Below are 24,114 nucleotides of genomic sequence, written 5' to 3' on the forward strand. Positions count from 1 at the left end.
CACTGATTAAGGGGTAAATATTAAGGGTACCAAGTATATTTTCATGGTTATTCACACCTTGTTTTGTGATCCTCGGCATCCCAGTCACAAAACCTGAAGGGCACACTCGAGATTGAAACATGCCTTTGAACAGTTCAATGAATCTCAAAGATCTAGGACTTTCAAATCCAATTAAAACCTAATAAATTATTTCGTTTTTCATGGTGGAAATTGGTGAATCGTCATTCACCTACCTTCAAATATTTTATAGCTTGGATTACGGCATCCCTCTTCTAAGTTATAAAATAGTTTGTTGGGTCCTAGCCTTAATATTTCATATTGGGTGTCATATTAAGGACTTTAAATCAAATATCTTGAATATCTCCCAAAAAGATGTCTGGTCTAGACATTTATGATCTTCCCAAATCTCTTGAAACAAGTTTTCCTAAATGAAGATGATGTCCCATGGATATCATACTTCTTTCACCTCCTCCAATTATTCTCCCTAACCCACAAGTTCCTAAAAAGTTTAAGGTCACTCAAGCCCTATTGGCAAGGCAAGGTCTAGGTGTGATCACATCTTGGAGATGTAGTCACATATTGACAAGCCGGGAGAGTTGGGTGTCAAAGTCTTGAGAAAGTTGGTGGCTCAACTACTTTCTAAGTTACATAGTGAGTTCTTTTGGGAATCCTATGAAACAGACTAAGACAAGACCCTTAATGATCTTATCTATTTGCTAAGATCAACTTCCTAAAACGCTATGGACATTGACAATGATGACATTGGATATCCAGTAAAGCTCTCTCTTCCCAATGGAAAGGGATCGGCCATAGTCAACTCGGTTGACCCAATGGTAAAGAGAGAGGCGAAGTCTGAGATAGTCCCATTATCAAGGGTCCATAGGTAACTATTGCCAAAGGAAGGGGCATTGGTTACGAAGCTGCCTAAGGATGTTAAAGTCAATAAGTTTGGCTCTACTTCAGGTAAAGTCCATTGTCTAACTCTATTAAGTACATGCTGATTCTGATCGCGAAGATGGATTTCAATCGCATGGTTCGGTGATCAGAATTTTGGGCTATTACTTAAGAGTTATGATATTTATATTGCTTAGGAATAGATAACAACAAGGTTTTCATATGGATTGTAAGGATAAGTTTTTCCGCAAAGTTTTAAAATAAAAGAAAAAGGTTTTGATTTTATTTATTTTAAGTATCCTTACAATGGCATTTGTGAAAAGTTGTTGCTTATAAGATTCCATTGATAGCAATATTGGAAAAATAGATTTGATTCTTTCGGTTGTGGTAGTGTCTAATATTACCAAATAAGGAAAGATTCTCATCACCCAAGGTTCAATTGGACCGAAACTTGGAATCATGCAAGTTGTATAGTATGATGAATGAGAACTTTCAGCTTGGAAAATTAAGACTAATTCCTTATGCGAATAAGGAAAGGACTAAGGGATCAAGTACACATTCTTGTGCACTGGTCAAGTCCACCACAAAAGATCAAGAAGACTATTCGTCATGATTTACTTAAGTTCAGTAAATATGGTTATACTTATAAGTTTAAGTATAAGTCTGTAGCATTGGAGAAGTTTCAATGTGAGACAGAACGAATAAGAAGAATCAAAGTATGGCAGAAAGATAAAAGTTTCTCAAATCTGAAAAGATGGGAGAGTACTTTAGTATCATGTTTATGATCATCTTAATGATTAAGATACCATATCACAATTGGTCCTCTAAAGTCATCTTAGTGCATTCTTATGACTAAGAAGAGGAGTCATGAATTGTTGAAATGGTTAAATCAAAAAGATGAGTCATACTTCGTTCCAAAACAATTCTTAGAGTCATACTCCAAGATTGTAACTTGAGTGACATATCTTAAAGAGGGTTTGTTAACACTAGTCAAATGTAAGAGTAAAAGGTTATCTACTCTTGTACATTTGAAATTGGTAAGTTGTGATGTTTTGGATAAAACAGAGACCAACTTAGGCCAGTTGTGTAAAGTGTTAGTCTTGATAAAGAATCCGCACTATCTCTTGAATATTTGACAAGGGAGTCTTATATGTCAAGAGGACAGTGGGAGTCTTAAAGCTCTTGAAAGTTTCAAGACTTAATCAAGAATAAAACCTAAAGTCCTTCACTAGCACACGACTTGAGGTTTATAACCTATCGTGTTGAAATTTTTGTGCCTATTCAAGTTGGCTTTGCATAGGAGTTCTGAGAGTTCTCAATTGGTTGCACAACTACTTGGAAGCAATGGCAGGCACCTGAGCTGCCAAATGGCAAGAATTTAAGATTGCACAAGTTTAATCAATATGAGTTTGGATTTGTCACTAACCTTGTCTTGTGATTATGGTTTTGACAAATTCACATGGATAAGAACACATACACTATTAAATCTAAGTGTCATAAGGTTTCTCTCCGATTCATGAAAATGATGGTGAGGAAACACTTTCACTAAGTAGATTTTAGCTAGATAGCAATTGTGACATTTGCATTCTCAAAGTCGTTAGTGGAGCGTGTGTGGTTTACCGGCACACTAACATGGACTTGTGAGAAGTGGCAAAGGTCTAAACAATTGAGACTATGATTACGGCATCCCTTTTCATAGTTCTAAAATTGTTTAGACACACATGTGAGCTATCTAAGAGAGGTGTATGATTTTGATAAAGTTTTATCAAAACAATCTAGTATCAGAAATCTGAACTTTGGTAAGAAAGTCAGCTGATTTCTGAGTACATGTCAAAGCTAGTGGGAGCATAAGTGTTATGCTAATAATCATCATGTTAGTGGGAGCATGATAATTATGACAAAGGTTGCAAGTTAGCAATGTTAATTATAGAAAACAAAAGTTTCAATTCGTGAGGTTGCAGGGGTTGAAAAAGTTGTTTTACTATAATTAAGGGAGAGGAAATTATACTTCATTTCAATTCTAAAAGGCTTAGATTGAGATTTTAATCATTTTAGTCAAGAATATATATATATGAATTTCATGTTGGATTGGTTCAACTTAAGGAAATTCTATATATTGTGTTCTCAAAATTCGATTATGATTACGGCATCCCTCTTCATAGTCAAATTTTGAAAACATGGCAAATAAAAATATTGTAGCAAAAGACTGGTCTAGAATCATGTCTTTATGTGAGACATCATGAATCGTGTACCATTTGCTTTGGGTACAGGATCGATTGCATGTGCTATAATATTTGTCATTTCTAAATTTTTCCAAATGCCCAGAGGCATTAAGAAGGGAAAAGGTCTAGAATTGGATATGACTAAAATGATTAAGCAATTGTCGAGGACAATCTGAGGTTTACCAAAGATTGGTTGCTCAGGGACAGTTGGAAGTATAGTGCTAATTTTTGGAAGGACAATATTGACATATTCTGAAAAGAGGCATCTCTTATTCAGAAGTGATAGTCAAAATGAGAATATGGAGTTGTCTCCATAGGTGGAAGTTATCTGTGTAAGATTAGAAAACTTAATGCAAGAAGCATGTCCAAAGCAATGTACTTTGAATATGAGACTTAGTTTCCATGGAGTTGATCTCCATTGGAATACCTTATAATGACTGTTGACAAGTCTTTGTGACTTTGTACATATTCATTACAGGAGGGTCAGTGCATATAAGTTTAAAATCTAAACAGATTTCGATAAATGATAGGAATTTGAAATTCTCACATTTTTCGATAAGGATTTGGGAGTGTGAAATTAGAATCATTGAAATTATGTTCAATTGGTTTATTTCACAAAGTAAGGATCATAGACAAACATAGAGTGCATACTTTGTGTATGGCAAAGCTATTGTTTAAGAAAAACATAGTGTACATGCTTGGAGCATGGGACAACTAGTGTTTTTAATTCAAGTATAAAGTTGATAAAACCGAAACAATGAATAATGAGTAATCAGTATGGTGATAAATAAAAGTGTTTATTCATATTCATAGGGTTTGATACCATATTTGATTCATTTATTCTTGTGTTTCACTTTGCATGTTTTGACTTCCAGAATAACTAAGTCGCTCTTCCTGAATGATTAAGTTATTCAAACCATCCACAGTCGGTCATATGTTGGAAGTAGATATGAATCAAGACTGTCACGGGTTGGTTTGTAGAGGTCCAAGTTGGTGGACAAAGTGGTGCTACAACACTCATGAGTGCTCATAAGTTCTGAGTATTGGATTCAACCCGCGCTCATTTGAATCACTTCATGGATTTTATCACGAGTGATCATGAGACGATAATATCTTATATTCTTCAAACCTAGAGATATGAGTTGTTACTATGAGTTGGTTGTACATTGATTGCACGAAAACGCATTCGGTAACTCGATGTTATAAAACGTGCCTTTGTGTATGATTCAACAAGTAGTAGAACAAGCCATATGAGTCGAAGTTTATCCATTCCTTTTACCTTCGGGATAAAAGCGATATTTGTGGGCCCCTCGATGATTTAAAGATGATACATGTGAGTGCTTGGCCAAGCCAGGACAGATTTGATTTGTTCAATCAGTCAGTCATCATGAATCGGAAATCGGGAAACAACAAATAGACAGAGAGAATGATTGATAATCCATGTCTCAATCCATATGATATCTAGAATGGAGGAATATATGATCCCTTATCTAATGGACAAGTCATTGACAAAGGTCAGAGTTCATCGACAAGGTCAGAGTTCGACAGAAGCTTTTGAGAGCTACGATTGCTGATCGGTTCCTGAAGTCATACGCAATAATAGTTTTAGACTTATCCAAGTGGGAGATTGTTGGATTAATGTCTAAGTCCATAACTATAATTGGTAAGACTTGACCCGACCCGGCATGGTCCATTTGGGTTGCATGGCATCATGCATTTGGATAGACTATAATGAGAGAAATAACACTTAAGGTTGGTTAATATATTATAAGTTCTAATATATTAATAAGGTTATTTAATTAGTATTGATCAAGAATTAATTTGGAATTAATTAAGTGATCAAAAGGAGACTAATTAAATATATGGGTTGATTGTGTAAATCATTCATTCTTATATATGTGGGCTTGTGATCCAAGATTCCTTATGTTGGACTAAGTCCATGGGGTGACCCATGGATACTCCATGGAGGTTAAAATCCATGGAGCATAAGGAATGGGTAAAGTTATGAGTTACATGGTGTAACCCTAATAGCCACCATATAAAAGAATCCCATGGCTCAAGAAATCGTGCACTAATGTGTGAGTGTGAGGGCTAGACGATTTCAAGGAGTGTTCAAGTTTCTCTCAAGTTATTCCAAGTGTATTTGGTGTTGTGTGAACCATTTGAGGTGTCACACTTGGGGCACTAGGCACTCAAGTTTCATGAAGACATTCTACATCAAAGAGGTATGTATTCTATCTTGTTATATTTATTATTTTGTATGCTAGATTAGGATAATACCTTGGATGTTCATAATTGTATGTATAATAGAGAAAACATAGATCCAAGGTATTTAGGGTTGCATGTACACTTAGGAGTGTTAGAATGCTCATAACCCAACAGAAGCCTCAGGGCCTACCATCGATTCCTTGTAGTCAACTGGCTCATCCAAATTTACAAGTGTTTTATCACTAATAAACGTGTCCCCATCTGTAATAATATGAAAACTATAGAACTCAGGAGGCATGTTAACTCTACTAGATCTGCGAGAGGTAATGAATTATCAACAGGCTCAACGAGGTGGCACAGCCTCAGGTTGAGTACTAGTGTCAACTAAAGTCACCTCATTGGTTTATTCTTAAATTTCTATAGGATCCATTTCACTCCCACTATCCTCTTTGGAAATTAGTTCTCATTTTCAAAAGACTCCTCTTCGAGCTATAAATACCACATTTTCACTAGGTCTGTAAACCAAGTAACCAAACAAATTATGTGGGTAACCAATGAAAATACACTTCTTGGCTTTGTCTTCAAGTTTATCTTGGGTCTCGCGCCTAAAGAGGACCTCATAACCCCATACTTTGATATATGTGAGTGAAGGAGATTTTCCACTCCACATTTCATGTGGTGTTTTGGATACTTCTGTAACGCCCAGGATTTGTCAGGTATTATGTTGCTTTCTATTCAAGTTATAATTATGATCTGTTGGAATTTTGGGGTGGAGCGTACGCTGGGCGTACAAGGTGTACGCACGGCGTACATATATGAGGCGCGAAGCGGGGATCCCCCATGCGTATGCTGGGCATACCCATGCGTACGCTGGGCGTAGGTTGATCAGATGCAAACCCTAAATTTTAGGGTTTGCACCCTATTTAAGCAACTTATAACCCTCCAAACCCGTATCCTCTCAGCCTCCCTTGCCTTCACAGTGCCCAACTCGAACCCTAACTCCATTGCATGTATCTTGAGCCTACTTTGAGCATTTTGGTGTTGTTTTGGTGATTTTGAAGAGCAAGGAGTTTGAAGAAGGAGAAAGGACTTGAAGAGATCTTGTAGATCCAGAAGTTTGGCATCTTTTCTGACTTGTTTGAGGTATCAAGTTCCAACATTGACCATTGCATGCTTAGATGTAGTTTTGGGGTGTTTTATGTCACATTTTGGTCCCATATTTGAGATCCTTTGAGTTTTGGAAGAATCTTTCCATAAGAGTTGTCCTTTTGGGTTCTTGGAAGCATTTAGAACCATAAAAATCAGATCTTGATGATTTAGCCCCAACCATGCAAGTGACAGATGGCCACAAAGTGAGCTTATGGACTTAATGGGTGTCTTAATCCCCATCCATGCATGAAAAAGCATAAAGTTCATAACTTTATGGTTAAGGACGTTGTTAGGAGCCTAGATCTATGTTCTGGACGTTGGGACTTAATGGATTAAGTCAAAAGATTATAGGGTGACTAGCAGGAACGTTGGGCGTACCCCCTAGTACGTTGCGCGTTCCGGGTTAACTTCCCGCTTCTAGTCAACGCCAGCATACGTCGAGCGTACGTGCCAGGTACACCGCGCGTACGCATGTAGAGTGGTTAACGTGGTTTTTGGGCCTTGGGAGATTGGACCTGAATTTGTTGGGCCTCATGACCCACTATGGAGTAAGGCCTCTGGGCCTAGGACTGGGAATTATGGTATTGGGCCTTATTGTGCTTTAAAGCATAAAGGAATGGATTTGGGCCTTAAATTGATTATGGGTTGGACCTTAGGGGAAGAGGCCCATTAGGGCAAGGATTAGGGGACCTTGCCTTGGGACATGAATTAGAAGTTGGGCCATAAGGGATTCATACTTGGACCCAATAACTAACTAGGGGACTTATTATGCTTCAGGGAGAGGAGTCCCGAGCCATCCGAGGAGTACGATTTCGGCACACACAGTTGAGGTGAGTTACCTTCCCGGTATAAGTGGGTCGAAGGCACCAATGTTGGCCCACTAGTAGTTGTTTACTGTAGGGATGATTGTCTTTGTGATAATTGTCTGGTATGCCACTATCTGTTGAGATTTATGTGCTTGTATGCTATGTTATCACGTGGTAGTGGTAGGGGTTAAATAGACCCCGTAACCGGTCGAAAGAGACCGAAGGGGTAGACCAGCACCTAGATATGCTAGGCGGTATCCGGTTGAAAGAGACCGAAGGGGTAGGCCAGCACCTTGATATGCTAGGCAGTATCCGGTTGAATGAGACCGAAGGGGTAGGCCGGCACCCAGATATGCTCGGTGGTAACCAGTTGAAAGATACCGAAGGGGTAGGACAGCACCCGGATATGCTAGGCAATATGTTTATTGTATGGTATGTGGTATGATGGAGGAACTCACTAAGCTTCGTGCTTACTGTTTTCAGTTTTGGTTTCAGGTACTTCTTCTTCGAAAGGAAAGGAGTCGGCATGATCTCAGCGCATCACACTATGATTTTCCGCACATGAGATCCTTGGGAGTTGTACTCTGATGTTGTTTTCTTATGACATGTTTTGGATATTGATTTTGATTATGACATGTGATGACACTATTGATGTTTTTAGACTACTGGTTTTTGCAATTACGTAATCAAAAATGAAAATTTTGGTCTTAAATTTTGGGACGTTACAACTTTCCTGGTTGGATCAACATTTAGGATATTGGTGGTCATCCTTAAGGCATATCCCCGTAATGATATTGGGAGTGAAGATCGACTCATAATGGAACGAACCATGTCTAGGAAGGTTCGATTTCCCCTCTCAGCCACACCATTGAGTTGTGGTGTCCTAGGAGGATTCGATTGTGAAACTATTTCACATTCCTTGAGATGGTCGTTGAACTTGATACTAAGATATTATCATCCCCTATCGGATCAGAGCATCTTTATCTTCTTTCCCAATTGATTCTCTACTTTTTGTTTGAACTCTTTGAACTTTTCAAAAGTTTTTTATTTATATTTAATCAAAGAAACATAACCATATCAATTGTAATCATCAGTAAATGTCACACAGTAGCGATTAGCATCCCTTGTGGCGGATGTGAAAGCTCCACATACATCGTTATAACCAATAGCTCTGATACCAATCTGTCACACCCCTATCCGCCGGCGGAAACACCGAGGTGCATGACATGAATCATCGATCACAATTATTGAACATACATCGAATAGTACAAAATAATATTCTATAATAACCAAAATAGAAATTACATCGACAATGGCTATTTCTTAGTCACTACACACGCCTAACAATTTGGCGTCTACAAAGGTATGCTACAATAATGAAAAGTCTTCCATGCAAACTCTTCAGACCTACTAATAAACCTAAGAATACATATATTAAGATACATCAACAAAAAATTTTGGTGAGTTCTACAGGTTTTGACACAAAGTACTTTTATAACCAAAATTGTTTTATAAAATTTATCTGGTTGACCAACTTTTATAAATCTGTATTTTTCTATCAAAAGTATAAAAAAGTTGAGTATTAAAAGTGTATTTGACTCGTTTAGAAATATCGTTTGTTCAAATCCAAATATACAAAATTTAACAAATACATCAAACTTATATCAAAATTTACGGTTCCCATGAACAAAATACTTTTTATATAAAGATTTTTAATACCAATTTATATAAAACAAAGTGAAAGAACCCCTTTCTATACTTTCATATATATAACAATTGTTACTCCGAAACATGCTACATGCATATTCATAAAACAATATTTTATATTGATAAAGCGGTTACAAACTATTGGATACAAACCCACTATTTCATAGTGTTATATATTACATAACTTCCCAGGATTCTATGGATTTATACATATGGGAGTGCAAAATACAATAGTCTCAAACTATTTGAAAATTTTCTATCAAAACAATAGTTTCAAACTATTCAAAAATCTTCCATCAGTATATATAACTATACTGGAAGCTTATCTCCTGCAATTTACTTAAACATTGAGAGGGGTAAGCGGTGACGCTTAGTGAGTTCAATAATAGATACAATATAACGTTATGCCATATATATACTGTAATATGCCAGAAGCAAAGAGGAACAAGGAACAACAAAGGCATAATGCGAAAAGCTTTCCATATTAATCAATGAGACATAACAAATTCCATACTTGATATAAAATCAATAAAGTTTCAGCACAAATGGCACAATAAATACTCAGGAATATCATTTTGCTAGAATATTTAGCCTTTCAGCCTTATCTTAGCATACTACCGAAGCCAAAGCGATGCCTATATCATACACTTCATGGTCAACGGTTCATACCAATACCCAAGTGATGCTTATGTCATACACTTCAAGTCAGAGGTACAGCCTTGCTATAAAATAGCAGATACAACAACTCGAGATGATAACATGGAAAAGTACATAGCACATATAACACATAACATACAATTGTTCCTATATATTAAACTCACCAAGAAATAACTGGGGGTCAAAATAGTAATTCGGGCAGCACTTCGGCTCTAAATATGACTTTCTTCGTTGAAAACCGGGAGTTTTCTTGAAAACCGGGCTCTGCGAAGGTAGAGCTTCGAAACCGAAAAGATAAATTTTTCGGGCTTCTCGGAAATCTCGGGGCGCGTTTCGGGCTTTGGAATAAGTACCGGGGCTTCGGGGGATGTCGGGATAGTAAAAGTATTGAAAAATGGTGAAAAAGTGTGAAATTTCCAAAGTTAGCCGAGAGGGTTCGCACCCTCCTATTTATAGGAGGCGAAGGTCTTCGGCCGAAGGGAGGAGGGGCAGCTGGCGGCTCGCAAGAGGACCAGATGGCGCGCATGCGAGGGCTCCAGGTGGTTCGCTTCGGACGCGACAGGCGTCTTCGGATGCGAGGAGTCACCGGGTGACTAAGCAGCTTCGGACGACTCATCGCGACACGCGTCGGATCCGGGCGAGGGTGAGTCACGACGTCGGAAACGAGGCGGACACGGCATCGGACCAATCAGAAAGTGCCAGCGAGGCTGCGGTCCAATCAGAAATTGCCACGTGGATCAACACTATTCATGTGAAAATTAAATGAAAATGTGCACAATCTTGTAAAATCCATAACTTTCTCATACGGGCTCCGTTTTTGACGTTCTTTATATGCACGCGTAGAGAAAATTATGCTCTACAACTTTCATTTAGACTTCGTCGTAAAATTTTGAATTTATTTTTATATTATTATTTTTTAACAGACCGGGACTGGTAAATCCGTTAAAAATTCATAACTTCTTCATCCGACGTCCGTTTTCGTCAGACTTTTTACCATTGTACTGCTAATGACGAGACCTTCGATTCTTGTTTAGGTTGTGTCGGCTAAAAATCACTCGATCTAAAATTTGAGTTTTTAGCTGTCTACTGCTAAGCTGAAACTTGTAAAAATCATAACTTCCTCATACGAAATCAGATTTTGGCGTTCTTTTTATCGAACTTCTCGGTTTAACGAATACTACGACTTTCATTTAGATCACTAAGGCCAAAAAGTAGTTTATCAAAAACTCACTTTTTACGTCATTCGGCACCGTGCCGGTTTTATCGCGGATCTTCGATTGGTCATAACTTCTTCGTTATAACTCGGATTTCGACGAGGTTTTCGCCTACGTGTTTCTAACGAGATTATCTACAACTTTCAACAATAAAATTTTACTTATTTCAAAGTTTATATTTTCGCTAAATTTCACTATTTGACTTTTAATTGGAATCTCATAAGACTTCCAATAATTTATGAGTGATTCTAAACATAGTTTTACTTCATTTCTAGTAAAAACTATCTGTTAGAACTTAACACTCAATTTCTCATAATATTTCATAATATTATTAACTTTTTAATTTACATAACACGATTTCAAAACGTGTATGTTACAAATACCTCCTCCTTTTGAGGATTTCGTCCCCGAAATCACAACGATTTAGACAAATGAGGATATTTCGCTCTTATCTCATTCTTATTTTCCCTAAGTATAATTTTATTATCCCGTTTCACCTTGGATAATGGAACTGTTTCATCATATATGCTCAATAATTTACGTAGATATCTTACATGAAATACATCATGAATACCTGCCAAACCTTCAGGCAATTCCAAGCGGTATGCTTGTTAGATAATTTTGAAAAGTCCAACAAATCTAGGACTCAATCTCCTTTTCTTCACAAATTTCATAATACTTTTCCACGGGGTTACCTTCAGTATCACCCACTTGGAATTCTATGGATCGTCTCCTCCATTTCTACACAGGTCTTTTGTCGATCCTGGGCTACTTTCATTCTTTCTCGTACAATTTGAATCTTATCAGTGGTGTCTTGAATCTTTTCAGGACCACCAAGGATTTTCTGTCCTACATTATGCCAACATAATGGTGTTCACATTTACTACCGAACTCTAAGACACATGCACGAAGCATATCTTCTATTGTTTGGATTGTTCTCTCCGTCTAACCATCGGTCTGGGGATAATAAGCTGTGTTGGGAGCAACTCGAGATCCCAATTCACTTTTTTTTTTATACTCGCCCAAAAGTGAGAAGTGAAGCGAGTATCACGATCGGAAATAATCTTTAGTGGCACACCATGTCTCGCCACAATTTCGTCTAAGTAAACTTGTGCATATTTCTTCATTAGAACCGTTATACGTATGACGAGAAAATATGCACTCTTAATCAGCCGGTCGATAATTATCCAAAGGCTATCATTCACAGTTTTCTTCTCCTCTTTCAAGGTATTAACTGTATAAGTCGGATAAGTAGAATATCCCTTCGACATAAATTTACGAGTTTTTAAGAAAGAAATTTATTATTTTCACCGTATACATAAATAGAATCTTCCCTTTCGATAGGGATGCATATCATCTCTTCGTAGCACAAGAGATCTGCGTAGTTCTTTAACAACCAATCCATGTCGAGAATAATATCAAAGTTGGGAAGAAGATAGGAATTAGGTTAGCAGGAAGATTATAACTTTCAATTCCTATGGCACTATCTCTATAGACTTTATTAGTAAGTAATGATATATTTCCTATGTTATCTATATGAAATGATTGGACAATTGCGTAACAAAGAATGTGCAAATTTGTAAGGTACGAAAGAATCTGAGGCATCACAATCAAATAAGATGTGAGTAGATCTAAAGTTTACGAGAAAATTACTAGTCACAACATTCGAGTCCTAACTTACTTCCTCTGTGGTAATCTATAATGTACGATATTTAACTTTTGGTTTGCCAAACGATTGTCAAACTCTTCAAACTTCTTAATTACTAACGATGCTCAAACCTGCACCCGCTCATCATTCTCTATTGAGCTTTCAATCCTAATCTTTGAGTTAAAACTCAATTCTCATTGCAGACTCCTGCTCCTTCTTGGTTTATAGACTAAACCCAAGATAAGGTCTTTACTTTTGCTATAACAACAACTCGAATGGTCTTATTCTAATGACCTTTAATTTTATAACGCACAAGACACATAACGAACCAAACTCTTGTATTAGAATCAGATCGAATAAATCAAGCTGATGGAATAAAGAAAACAAAAAGAGTTTGAACAACACGTGGATGCTTCGGAATAGAAAGAATAGCACCACGTATCCCTAATTCGTGCTTTCGGACATATACATCTTTTAGCTTTTAGCACCTCCTCCTTTTTAGTTGGAGTACTCTTTGATTGTTGAACGAAAACTTGACTCCCTGCCATTTGACTAGTAAGAGTAGGGCGGAAACATTTCTTGTGGCCAGTAACACCACATAACCAGTCACATCTCTGGCTAATGATTGCTCAATCCTTTAATGAAGATCGTTATATTTCTATCGACTACCTCGACCATTTACTTCTTCAGTATTCCTACTGAAGTTTCGTCACTATACAAGACATGGTTCTCTGAACCAATCGAATCCTTTCGCGGATTTATACTAATCGGACTCGATTCTTTATGACATTAAGATTTGAACGATAATTATCTTCTTAGTCATTACCGAAACGAAGGTAACGACACACATGAATAAAACGGAATCATTTACTAGCTTCTTGGTAACCTTGTGACTTTGCATGATCCAAGTGTGAGTCCTGTGCTTCCAGTAGTATAGGCCTCTACTACTATTCACACCTACTCATACTCGTCCCAAGTATTGTCTCGCAGTTCCCAAGTCACCATTCAAAAAAAATTTCACAAAGCAACTTATCACACATGAATGTGTTCAGACAAATACATACAACAGTTTCTCCTAGACTCAACTAGGGTTTTCGCGTTTCTATCAAACATATATTGGATTACCTATACTCGCCCTCTAGGATTCTTCTCATGCATATACTCGATCTAGAATATTCTAATATTTTTCCATAGGTCGATAGAAATTTTACTTCCATTTCTTCTTATAAATTCTTTCTCGGGTAGTGTCTACTCTGCAAGACATACTACACCCAAAATTTCCTCTAGCAGTGTAATGACAAATAGTTTCCAACTACTTACATCATCTTCTAACTCATGCAAACCATCATGCACATTTGTTGGTTTCATTATCCTTTCATGACATCGTCATTCCTGTATCTGAGTAAGTCTTCTTCTCTTGGTTGTATCTTTTAAGTCTACTTCATATGAGTCTATCCTAAGAAGTCTGCATTATAGCTGCATCTCAGCAAGCTCTACTAGCTTCAACTTGGTTCTCTGTCATTCCTAATTACAACATTTCTTCTCATATAATAATATGAGTGTATATCTTCTGCAACTAAGTACTCTACCTTACTCTAGCAAGTAAGCCACTCAGCCTTTTCACAACCAAATAACCTATTTCACTATCCCAATCTTGTATCTTAAAGTCGGCTTAACACACAATGGAACTTCCATAAGGATGTGATAGAAGTCAATCATCACTTAGTATTATTAAATACTAAGTCTGAGCATCCTGTATAGGGTTACTACTCGAACTACATACTTCATCACAAAGTCTTGGCCTAATAAGTCTAAAAACTTCATTAGCCTTTCCTTTGATCTTCATTTAATTCTTCTAAATCTTGGACTACATTAATTTCAATACTATCGAAGTATTTATCACCATCCTTGGTTCTTCTGACTCTATAAACTATCACTGCTTTAATCTGGACAGCGGTGGAACAACTTCATCGGTTATGCCAAAACATTTATCTCATCTAAATGTATTTTAAACGCACATTTTTCTTCCAAAGATGTTATTATATTATCTTACATATTTTAAATGCATAATACCACTCTGTAGGTATTAATACACTATTTACGATTACACTTCATATTTATTATTTCACGATATCCTTCGATCGTTTATCAATAAACTTATCAATATCAACTATCATAAGTATCTTTATTACTTTGAAAATTTTCATGTAAATTCTATTACGAAAATTCTTAGAATTCTGAACATAAAATTTTCTAAACCAAGGTCGGCAACAGACCTTAAACTTTCTCAAATAATAGCAATATAGGTATGAAACCTAAAGCATGCTATATTTACTTATCATTTAGCACATATTAGAATATAAGGCATATCTCCTCTTAATATTCTAGTGCTTACCCTATTAGGTATTCAACCTAAAATATATCAGATACATATTGTATCATCTTCACTTAACAATTCATGTTTAAATCTAGAAATTCTCAAAATTCCTAGTTCATATATACTAATTCTCTAAAATTTTTGAAGTAACTTAATATCTTAGAATACTAGGGTTTATCACTACCCAATACCCCACTTAAGTGTTTCCTATGGTTTGTATCCATATATTTACAATGATTCAGTTCATATATTGAACTTCCAATAGTTTAAGTCTAAATACCAATCCATAGAATTTAGTTCACTTAAACCACTGCTCTGATACCATGATTGAAAGAACCCCTTTCTATACTTTCATATATATAACAATTGTTACTCCGAAACATGCTACATGCATATTCATAAAACAATAGTTTATATTGATAAAGCGGTTACAAACTATTGGATACAAACCCACTATTTCATAGTGTTATATATTACATAACTTCCCAGGATTCTATAGATTTATACATATGGGAGTGCAAAATACAATAGTCTCAAACTATTCGAAAATTTTCTATCAAAACAATAGTTTCAAACTATTCAAAAATCTTCCATCAGTATATATAACTATACTGGAAGCTTATCTCCTGCAATTTAGTTAAACATTGAGAGAGGTAAGCGGTGACGCTTAGTGAGTTCAATAATAGATACAATATAACGTTATGCCATATATATACTGTAATATGCCAGAAGCAAAGAGGAACAAGGAACAACAAAGGCATAATGCGAAAAGCTTTCCATATTAATCAATGAGACATAACAAATTCCATACTTGATATAAAATCAATAAAGTTTCAGCACAAATGGCACAATAAATACTCAGGAATATCATTTTGCTAGAATATTTAGCCTTTCAGCCTTATCTTAGCATACTACCGAAGCCAAAGTGATGCCTATGTCATACACTTCATGGTCAACGGTTCATACCAATACCCAAGTGATGCTTATGTCATACACTTCAAGTCAGAGGTACAGCCTTGCTATAAAATAGCAGATACAACAACTCGAGATGATAACATGGAAAAGTACATAGCACATATAACACATAACATACAATTGTTCCTATATATTAAACTCACCAAGAAATAACCGGGGGTCAAAATAGTAATTCGGGCAGCACTTCGGCTCTAAATATGACTTTCTTCGTTGAAAACCGGGAGTTTTCTTGAAAACCGGGCTCTGCGAAGGTAGAGCTTCGAAACCAAAAAGATAAATTTTTCGGGCTTCTCGGGAATCTCGGGGCGCGTTTCGGGCTTTGGAATAAGTACCGGGGCTTCGGGGGATGTCGGGATAGTAAAAGTATTGAAAAATGGTGAAAAAGTGTGAAATTTCCAAAGTTAGCCGAGAGGGTTCGCACCCTCCTATTTATAGGAGGCGAAGGTCTTCGGCCGAAGGGAGGAGGGGCAGTTGGCGCCTCGCAAGAGGACCAGATGGCGCGCATGCGAGGGCTCCAGGTGGTTCGCTTCGGACGCGACAGGCGTCTTCGGATGCGAGGAGTCACCGGGTGACTAAGCAGCTTCGGACGACTCATCGCGACACGCGTCGGATCCGGGCGAGGGTGAGTCACGACGTCGGAAACGAGGTGGACATGGCATCGGACCAATCAGAAGGTGCCAGCGAGGCTGCGGTCCAATCAGAAATTGCCACGTGGATCAACACTATTCATGCGAAAATTAAATGAAAATGTGCACAATCTTGTAAAATCCATAACTTTCTCATACGGGCTCCGTTTTTGACGTTCTTTATATGCACGTGTAGAGAAAATTATGCTCTACAACTTTCGTTTAGACTTCGTCGGAAAATTTTGAATTTATTTTTATATTATTATTTTTTAACTGACCGGGACTGGTAAATCCGTTAAAAATTCATAACTTCTTCATCCGACGTCCGTTTTCGTCAGACTTTTTACCATTGTACTGCTAATGACGAGACCTTCGATTCTCGTTTAGGTTGTGTCGGCTAAAAATCACTCGATCTAAAATTCGAGTTTTTAGCTGTCTACTGCTAAGCTGAAACTTGTAAAAATCATAACTTCCTCATACGAAATCAGATTTTGGCGTTCTTTTTATCGAACTTCTCGGTTTAACGAATACTACGACTTTCATTTAGATCACTAAGGCCAAAAAGTATTTTATCAAAAACTCACTTTTTACGTCATTCGGCATCGTGCCAGTTTTATCGCGGATCTTCGATTGGTCATAACTTCTTCGTTATAACTCGGATTTCGACGAGGTTTTCGCCTACGTGTTTCTAACGAGATTATCTACAACTTTCAACAATAAAATTTTACTTATTTCAAAGTTTATATTTTCGCTAAATTTCACTATTTGGCTTTTAATTGGAATCTCATAAGACTTCCAATAATTTATGAGTGATTCTAAACATAGTTTTACTTCATTTCTAGTAAAAACTATCTGTTAGAACTTAACACTCAATTTCTCATAATATTTCATAATATTATTAACTTTTTAATTTACATAACACTATTTCAAAACGTGTATGTTACACAAAGACATGTAATCCTTTGTGAAAACATAAAATAACCAGCCTTACTCTTAAACTTTCATACAAGAGATTTTGTAGTTTATATTTAAAACTCCTAGATTTTGAGTTTACAAAACTAGTAAGGTCGTGTCGTGGTAGTTATTAAATGTTTTCTTACTTAATTTATGGTATTGACACTACTTGTTTTGAGTCTCAAATTATCCCACTACATACAACCACTTTCAACTAATATAAGTGAACAAAAACCATGTATAATTCCAATATCAATTCTATACGGTAACAAAACAAATTTGGGATCTATAATGAGCTCATAACCGAACTATGACACTACACTACAGCACTAGCTCCAGAACCGAGTGTGTTGATAGTCATCCTCAATATTTTAATATGTAGTGGAATAAATAAAGACAGAACGTCAGCACCTAATTCGTCTCGTTAGAGGATAGTTGTAGCTAGTAACTCTAAGCGGGCGGTCGGACCATATAAGTCTAATAATATGAATCAATACATGTCGTTATTCGTTCCTCACAGATTAACGGTTATAAAACAGAGGGTTTTCAGCAAGAAACACAATCTTAGTATACCCAACAACATAGCCCGCAACTTAGGAAATGATCCTAGCTCCTATGGCTTTTAGAAACGAACATAGCTCATATAGGAAACTCGTGAGTGTTGGATCCTAACAATGTGTCTAGGCATCATAACCCTAAACTTTATGTTATAATATTTAGAATAATTATAATTTAGTTGTTTAGGAATAATCTTTGATTGAATTCTTTTAGTATTTTGACATTCGTAAGACTTAAAGGATTTCCAAATTTATATTGTTCGTTACGACGAAATTTGGGCAGCATAGCGGTCGCTCTTATAACATTTTTCATGTTTCAACCAATGTGAAACCAATAATTCCCCTAACAATAGATAAGTTACATAATTGATACGATATAAAATTTCTTAGATAACAATTCTTAAAAATCCAAAAATCAATTATGCTATCATATGTGACAAAATTCATTATTTGGTAAAAGTGATTTATATTTTTATATTAAATATAAAAAATAAGATAAATCATTTATTGAGATCATTTTTACATAATTATATAATTAATAGTTGTTATTTAGTATTTTTCAACTAATTTTTATGTAATTGTTCAAACTTCGATTTTTAACCAATTTAGGTAATGTACTTTCTTTTTGTACATAATTATGTTGAATAATATTTTGGTTATATATAATGTCTTTTTATATATTTCTCCACATATTCAACTCATATATATAACAAAGATCATAATTCTTATAAATCATCAAACATGTTCATATCTTTATAGCAATCTATTTATAATCTTGTGATTTTTCTTAATATTCATATTAATATTTTACAACAAGGTATAAGTATATTATCTTTTAGCAATTTACTTTAACTTAATACATTCATTAATGATTTATAACGTTCTAGATTGCTATTTTACAAACTTTTATCCAGTTACAAAGTGTGATGCATTTTTATGTATAAAAACTTGTAAAACATCAAGACTTTTCTTAAAATCGTAAACAACACAAGATTAACCCAACATCATCATTTCATTCACTATGAAACAGATGGTTTTCATATACAGATTACAACACAAACCTCTCTACAATAATCACTCACACTCAAATCTATATCTAGAACAAGAGAAAGCTTACAAGAACAAACTCTTAATCTCAAACCCTAACTGAAACCCTAAGTGTATTGATCAGAGAGAAGAGAGAAGAGATGGATGAAAATGATCGATGATGATGGAAAATATCTGCAGAACCCACTTAAATACCTCGGGCATAACCAGATACCCATATACCCACGGAGCACCCGGAAACCCGCGTGCTAACCCGCAGCTACCCTGAATAAGTTACAATACAACCCAAACAAAATAACAAGATTACAGAAAATGTCCCTTTCATGAATTAATTTTTAGTTTGTACCAAAATGAGAATATTTTTCAACACCCCCCCCCCCCCACAAACTGAACATTAATTCAATTTTTATGATTTATTATTTTTTAAAAACATTTATCAAACCAAGTATGTTACAAATATATTCATGTTGAGCAGGCCCGAGAGCTTTGGTTAAAACATCAGCATTTTGATTTAAAGAATCAATTTTATTAACTTTTATAATACCATTTTCTACTTTTTCCCTAACAAAGTGAAGATCTACTTCAAAATGTTTAGATCTTTCATGAAAAACTGGATTTAACACAAGTTTAATGGCTGATTCATTATCACAAAAAACATTAACCGGATTTAATCCAATTATTCCCAAATCAAAAAGTAATTTTAAAATCCAAACAATTTCACAAGTTACAGAACCTAAAGCTCTGTATTCAGATTCAGTGGAAGAACGAGAAACAGTACTTTGTTTCTTGCTTTTCCAGGATACAAGAGAACCAGCAAAATAAACAAGATACCCTGTAACAGACCTTCTGCTGAAAAGACACTTAGCCCAATCAGCATCAACAAAACCAATAAGATTAAGAGAATCATTTTTTGTTATATGAACTCCTTTTCCTGGACAATCTTTCAAGTATATTAACAGCCTGAAGGCTATATTTACATGTGATTTATAAGGCTTGTGCATGTATTGACTCAAAATTTGAACTGCATATGAAATATATGGTCGTGTCATGGTCAAATAAATCAACTTACCAATTAACTTTTGAAACTCTGTAATATTTACCACATAATCAGAAGCATCTAAATCACACTCCCTCTTAATGACAAGATTAGGTTCCAAAGGTGTTTTAACAGGTTTACAAGCCAGCATGCCAAATTCATGTAACAACTCCAAACAATATTTCTTTGATTAAGACAAATGCCTTTATCTGTTTTAATTACCTCAGTTCCAATAAAATACTTTAATTCTCCTAAATCTTTTATTAAAAACTGAGATTTTAAAAATTCTTAACATTTTCCAACTCAACCTTGAAATTTCCAGTGATAATAATATCATCCACATAAACTAAAAGAATAACTATAATATGTTTCGCCTCTTTAACAAACATAGAGTAATCATTGACACTCTGCTTAAAACCAAATGAAGAAAGTGAAGAACTTAACTTCTCATTCCACTTTCTGGGAGCTTGCTTAAGCCCATAAAGAGACTTAATTAATCTACAAACTCTATTATCATTTTTAGAATGATACCCTTCAGGAAGTTTCATATAAACACTTTCAAATAAATCACCATATAAAAAAGCATCATTTATGTCAAGTTGATATAAAGGCCATGCATGATGAATAGCCAAAGACAAACACACCCTAACAGTAACAATTTTAGCAACAGGAGAGAAGGTCTCTCATAATCTATTCCTTATCTTTGGCTATACCCTTTAGCAACTAACCTAGCTTTATACCTTTCAATTTCTCCATTTGATTTATATTTAATTTTATAAATCCACGACAACCAATAGCTTTTCTTCCCTTTGGAAGATCAGTAATTTCCCAAGTATTATTCCTATAAAGAGCTTCCATTTCCTCCTTCATTGCTTTTATCCAGTTTGGATCTAAAGCAGCTTCACTATAACTTTTAGGCTCAATTGCTTTATTAAGACTAGCAACGAAACAAAGATTTTCAGAGTTTAAAGCTGAGTAGTTAATAGATCTTTCTATACCATATTTATGTTTTCCTTACACAACATAATCACTGAATCTAGAAGGCATATAAACACTACGTCCTAACCTAGTGACCCTAGAAGACTGGCCATCAGAAGGATTAGTATCAATTGAATCATTTTCCTCAGTCAATGTATAGGAACTTGGAACCACCACACCAGATGAAGGCACATGTGCCTCACCAGTCTGGTTGCTGACATTATTGGGAAAGGTCTCATCCAAGTCCTGGTATGCACTAGCACCATCCAACTGATGGGTGCTTCTCAAATTCTCTAAATTAGTATTATCTAGTAATGTACTAGAAGGCACTGACTCATCATAGGCAAAGAGATCATCTAAAAGGACATCATATTTATCTGTCAAAGATGAAGACTTTAGCTTGAAAGGAAACACAGATTCATAAAATTTTATATCCCTGGAAACAAAAACAAGATTTGAATCAAGACTTAAAACCTTATAACCTTTCTTATCAAAAGCATAACCAAGAAATATGCATTTATCAGCTCTTTCAGAAAACTTATCAGAGTTGTTCAACCTAGTTGCAAAACACAAACAACCAAAGACTCTAAGTTTATCAAACATAGGAGTATTATTATAAACAAGTTCATAAGGAGAAGCTCCATTTAAAATGGATGTAGGAGTTCTATTAATCAAAAATACAGAAGTTAACATTGCTTTTCCCCAATATTTTAGAAGTAAACCAGATTGAAACATCAAAGATCTAGCAACATTTAAAATATGTGTATGTTATATTTCAACAACTCCATTTTGTTGTGGAGTGTGAACACAGGATGTTTGATGCAAAATACCTTTTGACTCAATTAATTGTCTCATTCTATAATTCAAAAACTCAGTTCCATTATCTGACCTAACAGTTCTGATTTTAACTCCAAACTGATTAAGTAAAAAATTAAAGAAAATAAGAACACAACCATAAACTTCATCTTTTGATTTTAACAGATAAACCCATGTGGCTCTAGAATAATCATCAACAATAGTCAAAAAATATTTAAATCCTTTTGTGGTTGTCACTCTATAAGGTCCCCAAACATCCAAATGAACTAACTCACCAAGTTTAGTAGTAACATGTTGACTAACAGGAAAAGATTCACTAGTTTTCTTAGCTTTATGACATACATCACAAAGTGGAAGAATTTCATTACTAAAGTTAAGTTTAGTTTTTAAAGACCTTAGAGCTTGATCAGAAGGATGACCAAGTCTATTATGCCAAGTTAATTTGGACACACAACAAATAAAAGCAGAGTGATTAATACTATAAGAATTACCTGAAGGTACACTATTAATGTAATAGAGACCCCCAGATTCTCTACCATTCCCCACCATCTCCTTTGATTGTAAACCCTGAATTTTACAACTATGTTCATTAAAAACAACCTCACAATTACTGTCTTTACAGACTTTATGAACAGACAACAGGTTAACATTGAAATCAGGAACAACAAAAACATCAAAGAGAGTTAAAGAATTAGACAAATTCATATTGCCAATTTTTTCACCAAAAGAGATAGAAAAACAGGTCAAGGAGATGCTGTTAAGTGGTATTATCAGGGCAAGTGTGAGTTCTTATGCCTCTCCAGTGTTGCTGGTGAAAAAAAGGGACAATACCTGGAGATTGAAGTACCATTAGGATGACTAACAAGAAGATCAAGCTTAGACACATCCACAGTGTCATGAAGAAGAGACTCAGAAGCAATCATATGTTGATTATCTCCTGAGTCAACAATCCATTTTTGAGAATTAACAGATGAATTAAAAGCTTGAAACAAGCAAGTACCTGCCATATTAGCACTAGCAGATGCTACCTCATTAACTTGACTATCACCAATGAGTTGTAAAAATTTGAAGTATTGCTCCTTAGTGAGCTGATGGAATTCCGATTCTCCACAAGAATTAGAGACACTAGAAGTAATTGTACTGCCTGAGGTAGTAGTAGAGGAATTGGCAGAAAAATTCTTATTAAAACTATTCTGATTATTATACTCATTCCTTGGCTTGAAATCCTTAGGATAACCAATTAGCTTATAGCATTTGTCTATTGAATGACCCTTAATTCCACAATGCTTACATTGAACAAGTTGATTTTTTATTTTTATTAGAGTTATTAGAACTTGATATGTTATTAAAGTTGGATTAATGTCTAAGTCCATAACTATATTTGGTATGTACTTGACCCGACCCGACGTGGTCCATTTGGGTTGCACTTCACCGACACAATTTATATGGATAGTCTTTTGAGAATAGTATATTTATGATTTATATTAATATATTATAAGTTCTAATATATTAATATGGAATCATATTATTTAATTAGTATTGATCAAGACTTAATTTAGAATTAATTAAGTGATCAAAATGAACTAATTAAATATGGACTCTTATATATATGGAATGGGCCAAGTTCATTTAGCTTGGGCTAAGCTTTCATGGATAGTCCATGGAGTGTGTAACCCATGGATCATATGAAATGAAAGGTCATGGGTTTAACCCTAGTCTCCACACTATATAAAGATGTCCTTGGTTGGTGAAATTGGCACTAGTGTGGGTACACTAAGAGGGCTAGCCGGTTTCACCAGAGAGAACCAAAGTATTCTTATTCTCAAAGTCTTCCAATGTGTTTTGGTGATTTGTGATTCCACTTGAGGCTTCCACACTATTGGGGCTAAGCTCTTAAAGCTTGAAGACATCAAGCTACACCAAAAAGGTATGTCATCTAACTAGTCTTTGTAGTATAGTTGCCTCATAGTATGCTAGTTAGGATTAAAGCCTTGGAAAGTTCTTATTTGCATGTATAATAGAGAAAACATAGATCCAAGGTTTATAGGGTTGCATGTACACCATAGGAGTGTTAGAATGCTCAAAATCCAACAGTGGTATCAGAGCCTAGGCTTGTTTTCTTGTTACACTTGCAAAAACTGCTTAAAAATCGAAGTTTTCTGCTGTCTGGACAAAGGACTCGGCGAGTCCATCAGGGGACTCGACGAGTCCATGCCTTAAAAATGTTCAAAACGATCCAACTC

At 35.5% G+C, this 24,114-nt stretch overlaps 1 protein-coding gene across 1 annotated transcript in view; it reads right to left on the reverse strand.

Moving 5' to 3' along the window:
• Nucleotides 1–22,878, reverse strand: part of LOC145106543 (uncharacterized) — a 29,807-nt gene extending 6,929 nt beyond the window's left edge. Inside the window, exons 1-8 of the mRNA XM_079043498.1 lie at nucleotides 22,703–22,878; nucleotides 22,363–22,438; nucleotides 21,886–21,970; nucleotides 21,096–21,750; nucleotides 20,818–21,014; nucleotides 20,300–20,334; nucleotides 20,111–20,246; nucleotides 19,586–20,062 (exon numbers count right to left, since the gene is read on the reverse strand). Coding sequence (XP_078899624.1) covers nucleotides 19,586–20,062; nucleotides 20,111–20,246; nucleotides 20,300–20,334; nucleotides 20,818–21,014; nucleotides 21,096–21,750; nucleotides 21,886–21,970; nucleotides 22,363–22,438; nucleotides 22,703–22,878 — 1,837 coding nt within the window. The remainder of the gene's footprint in view (nucleotides 1–19,585; nucleotides 20,063–20,110; nucleotides 20,247–20,299; nucleotides 20,335–20,817; nucleotides 21,015–21,095; nucleotides 21,751–21,885; nucleotides 21,971–22,362; nucleotides 22,439–22,702) is intronic.
• Nucleotides 22,879–24,114: the final 1,236 nt, after the last annotated feature.

This window comes from Lactuca virosa, chromosome 4 (genome assembly GCF_052849685.1).
Source record: "Lactuca virosa cultivar CGN04683 chromosome 4, Lactuca_virosa_CGN04683_v6, whole genome shotgun sequence".
In the NCBI taxonomy this organism is placed as follows: domain Eukaryota; kingdom Viridiplantae; phylum Streptophyta; class Magnoliopsida; order Asterales; family Asteraceae; genus Lactuca; species Lactuca virosa.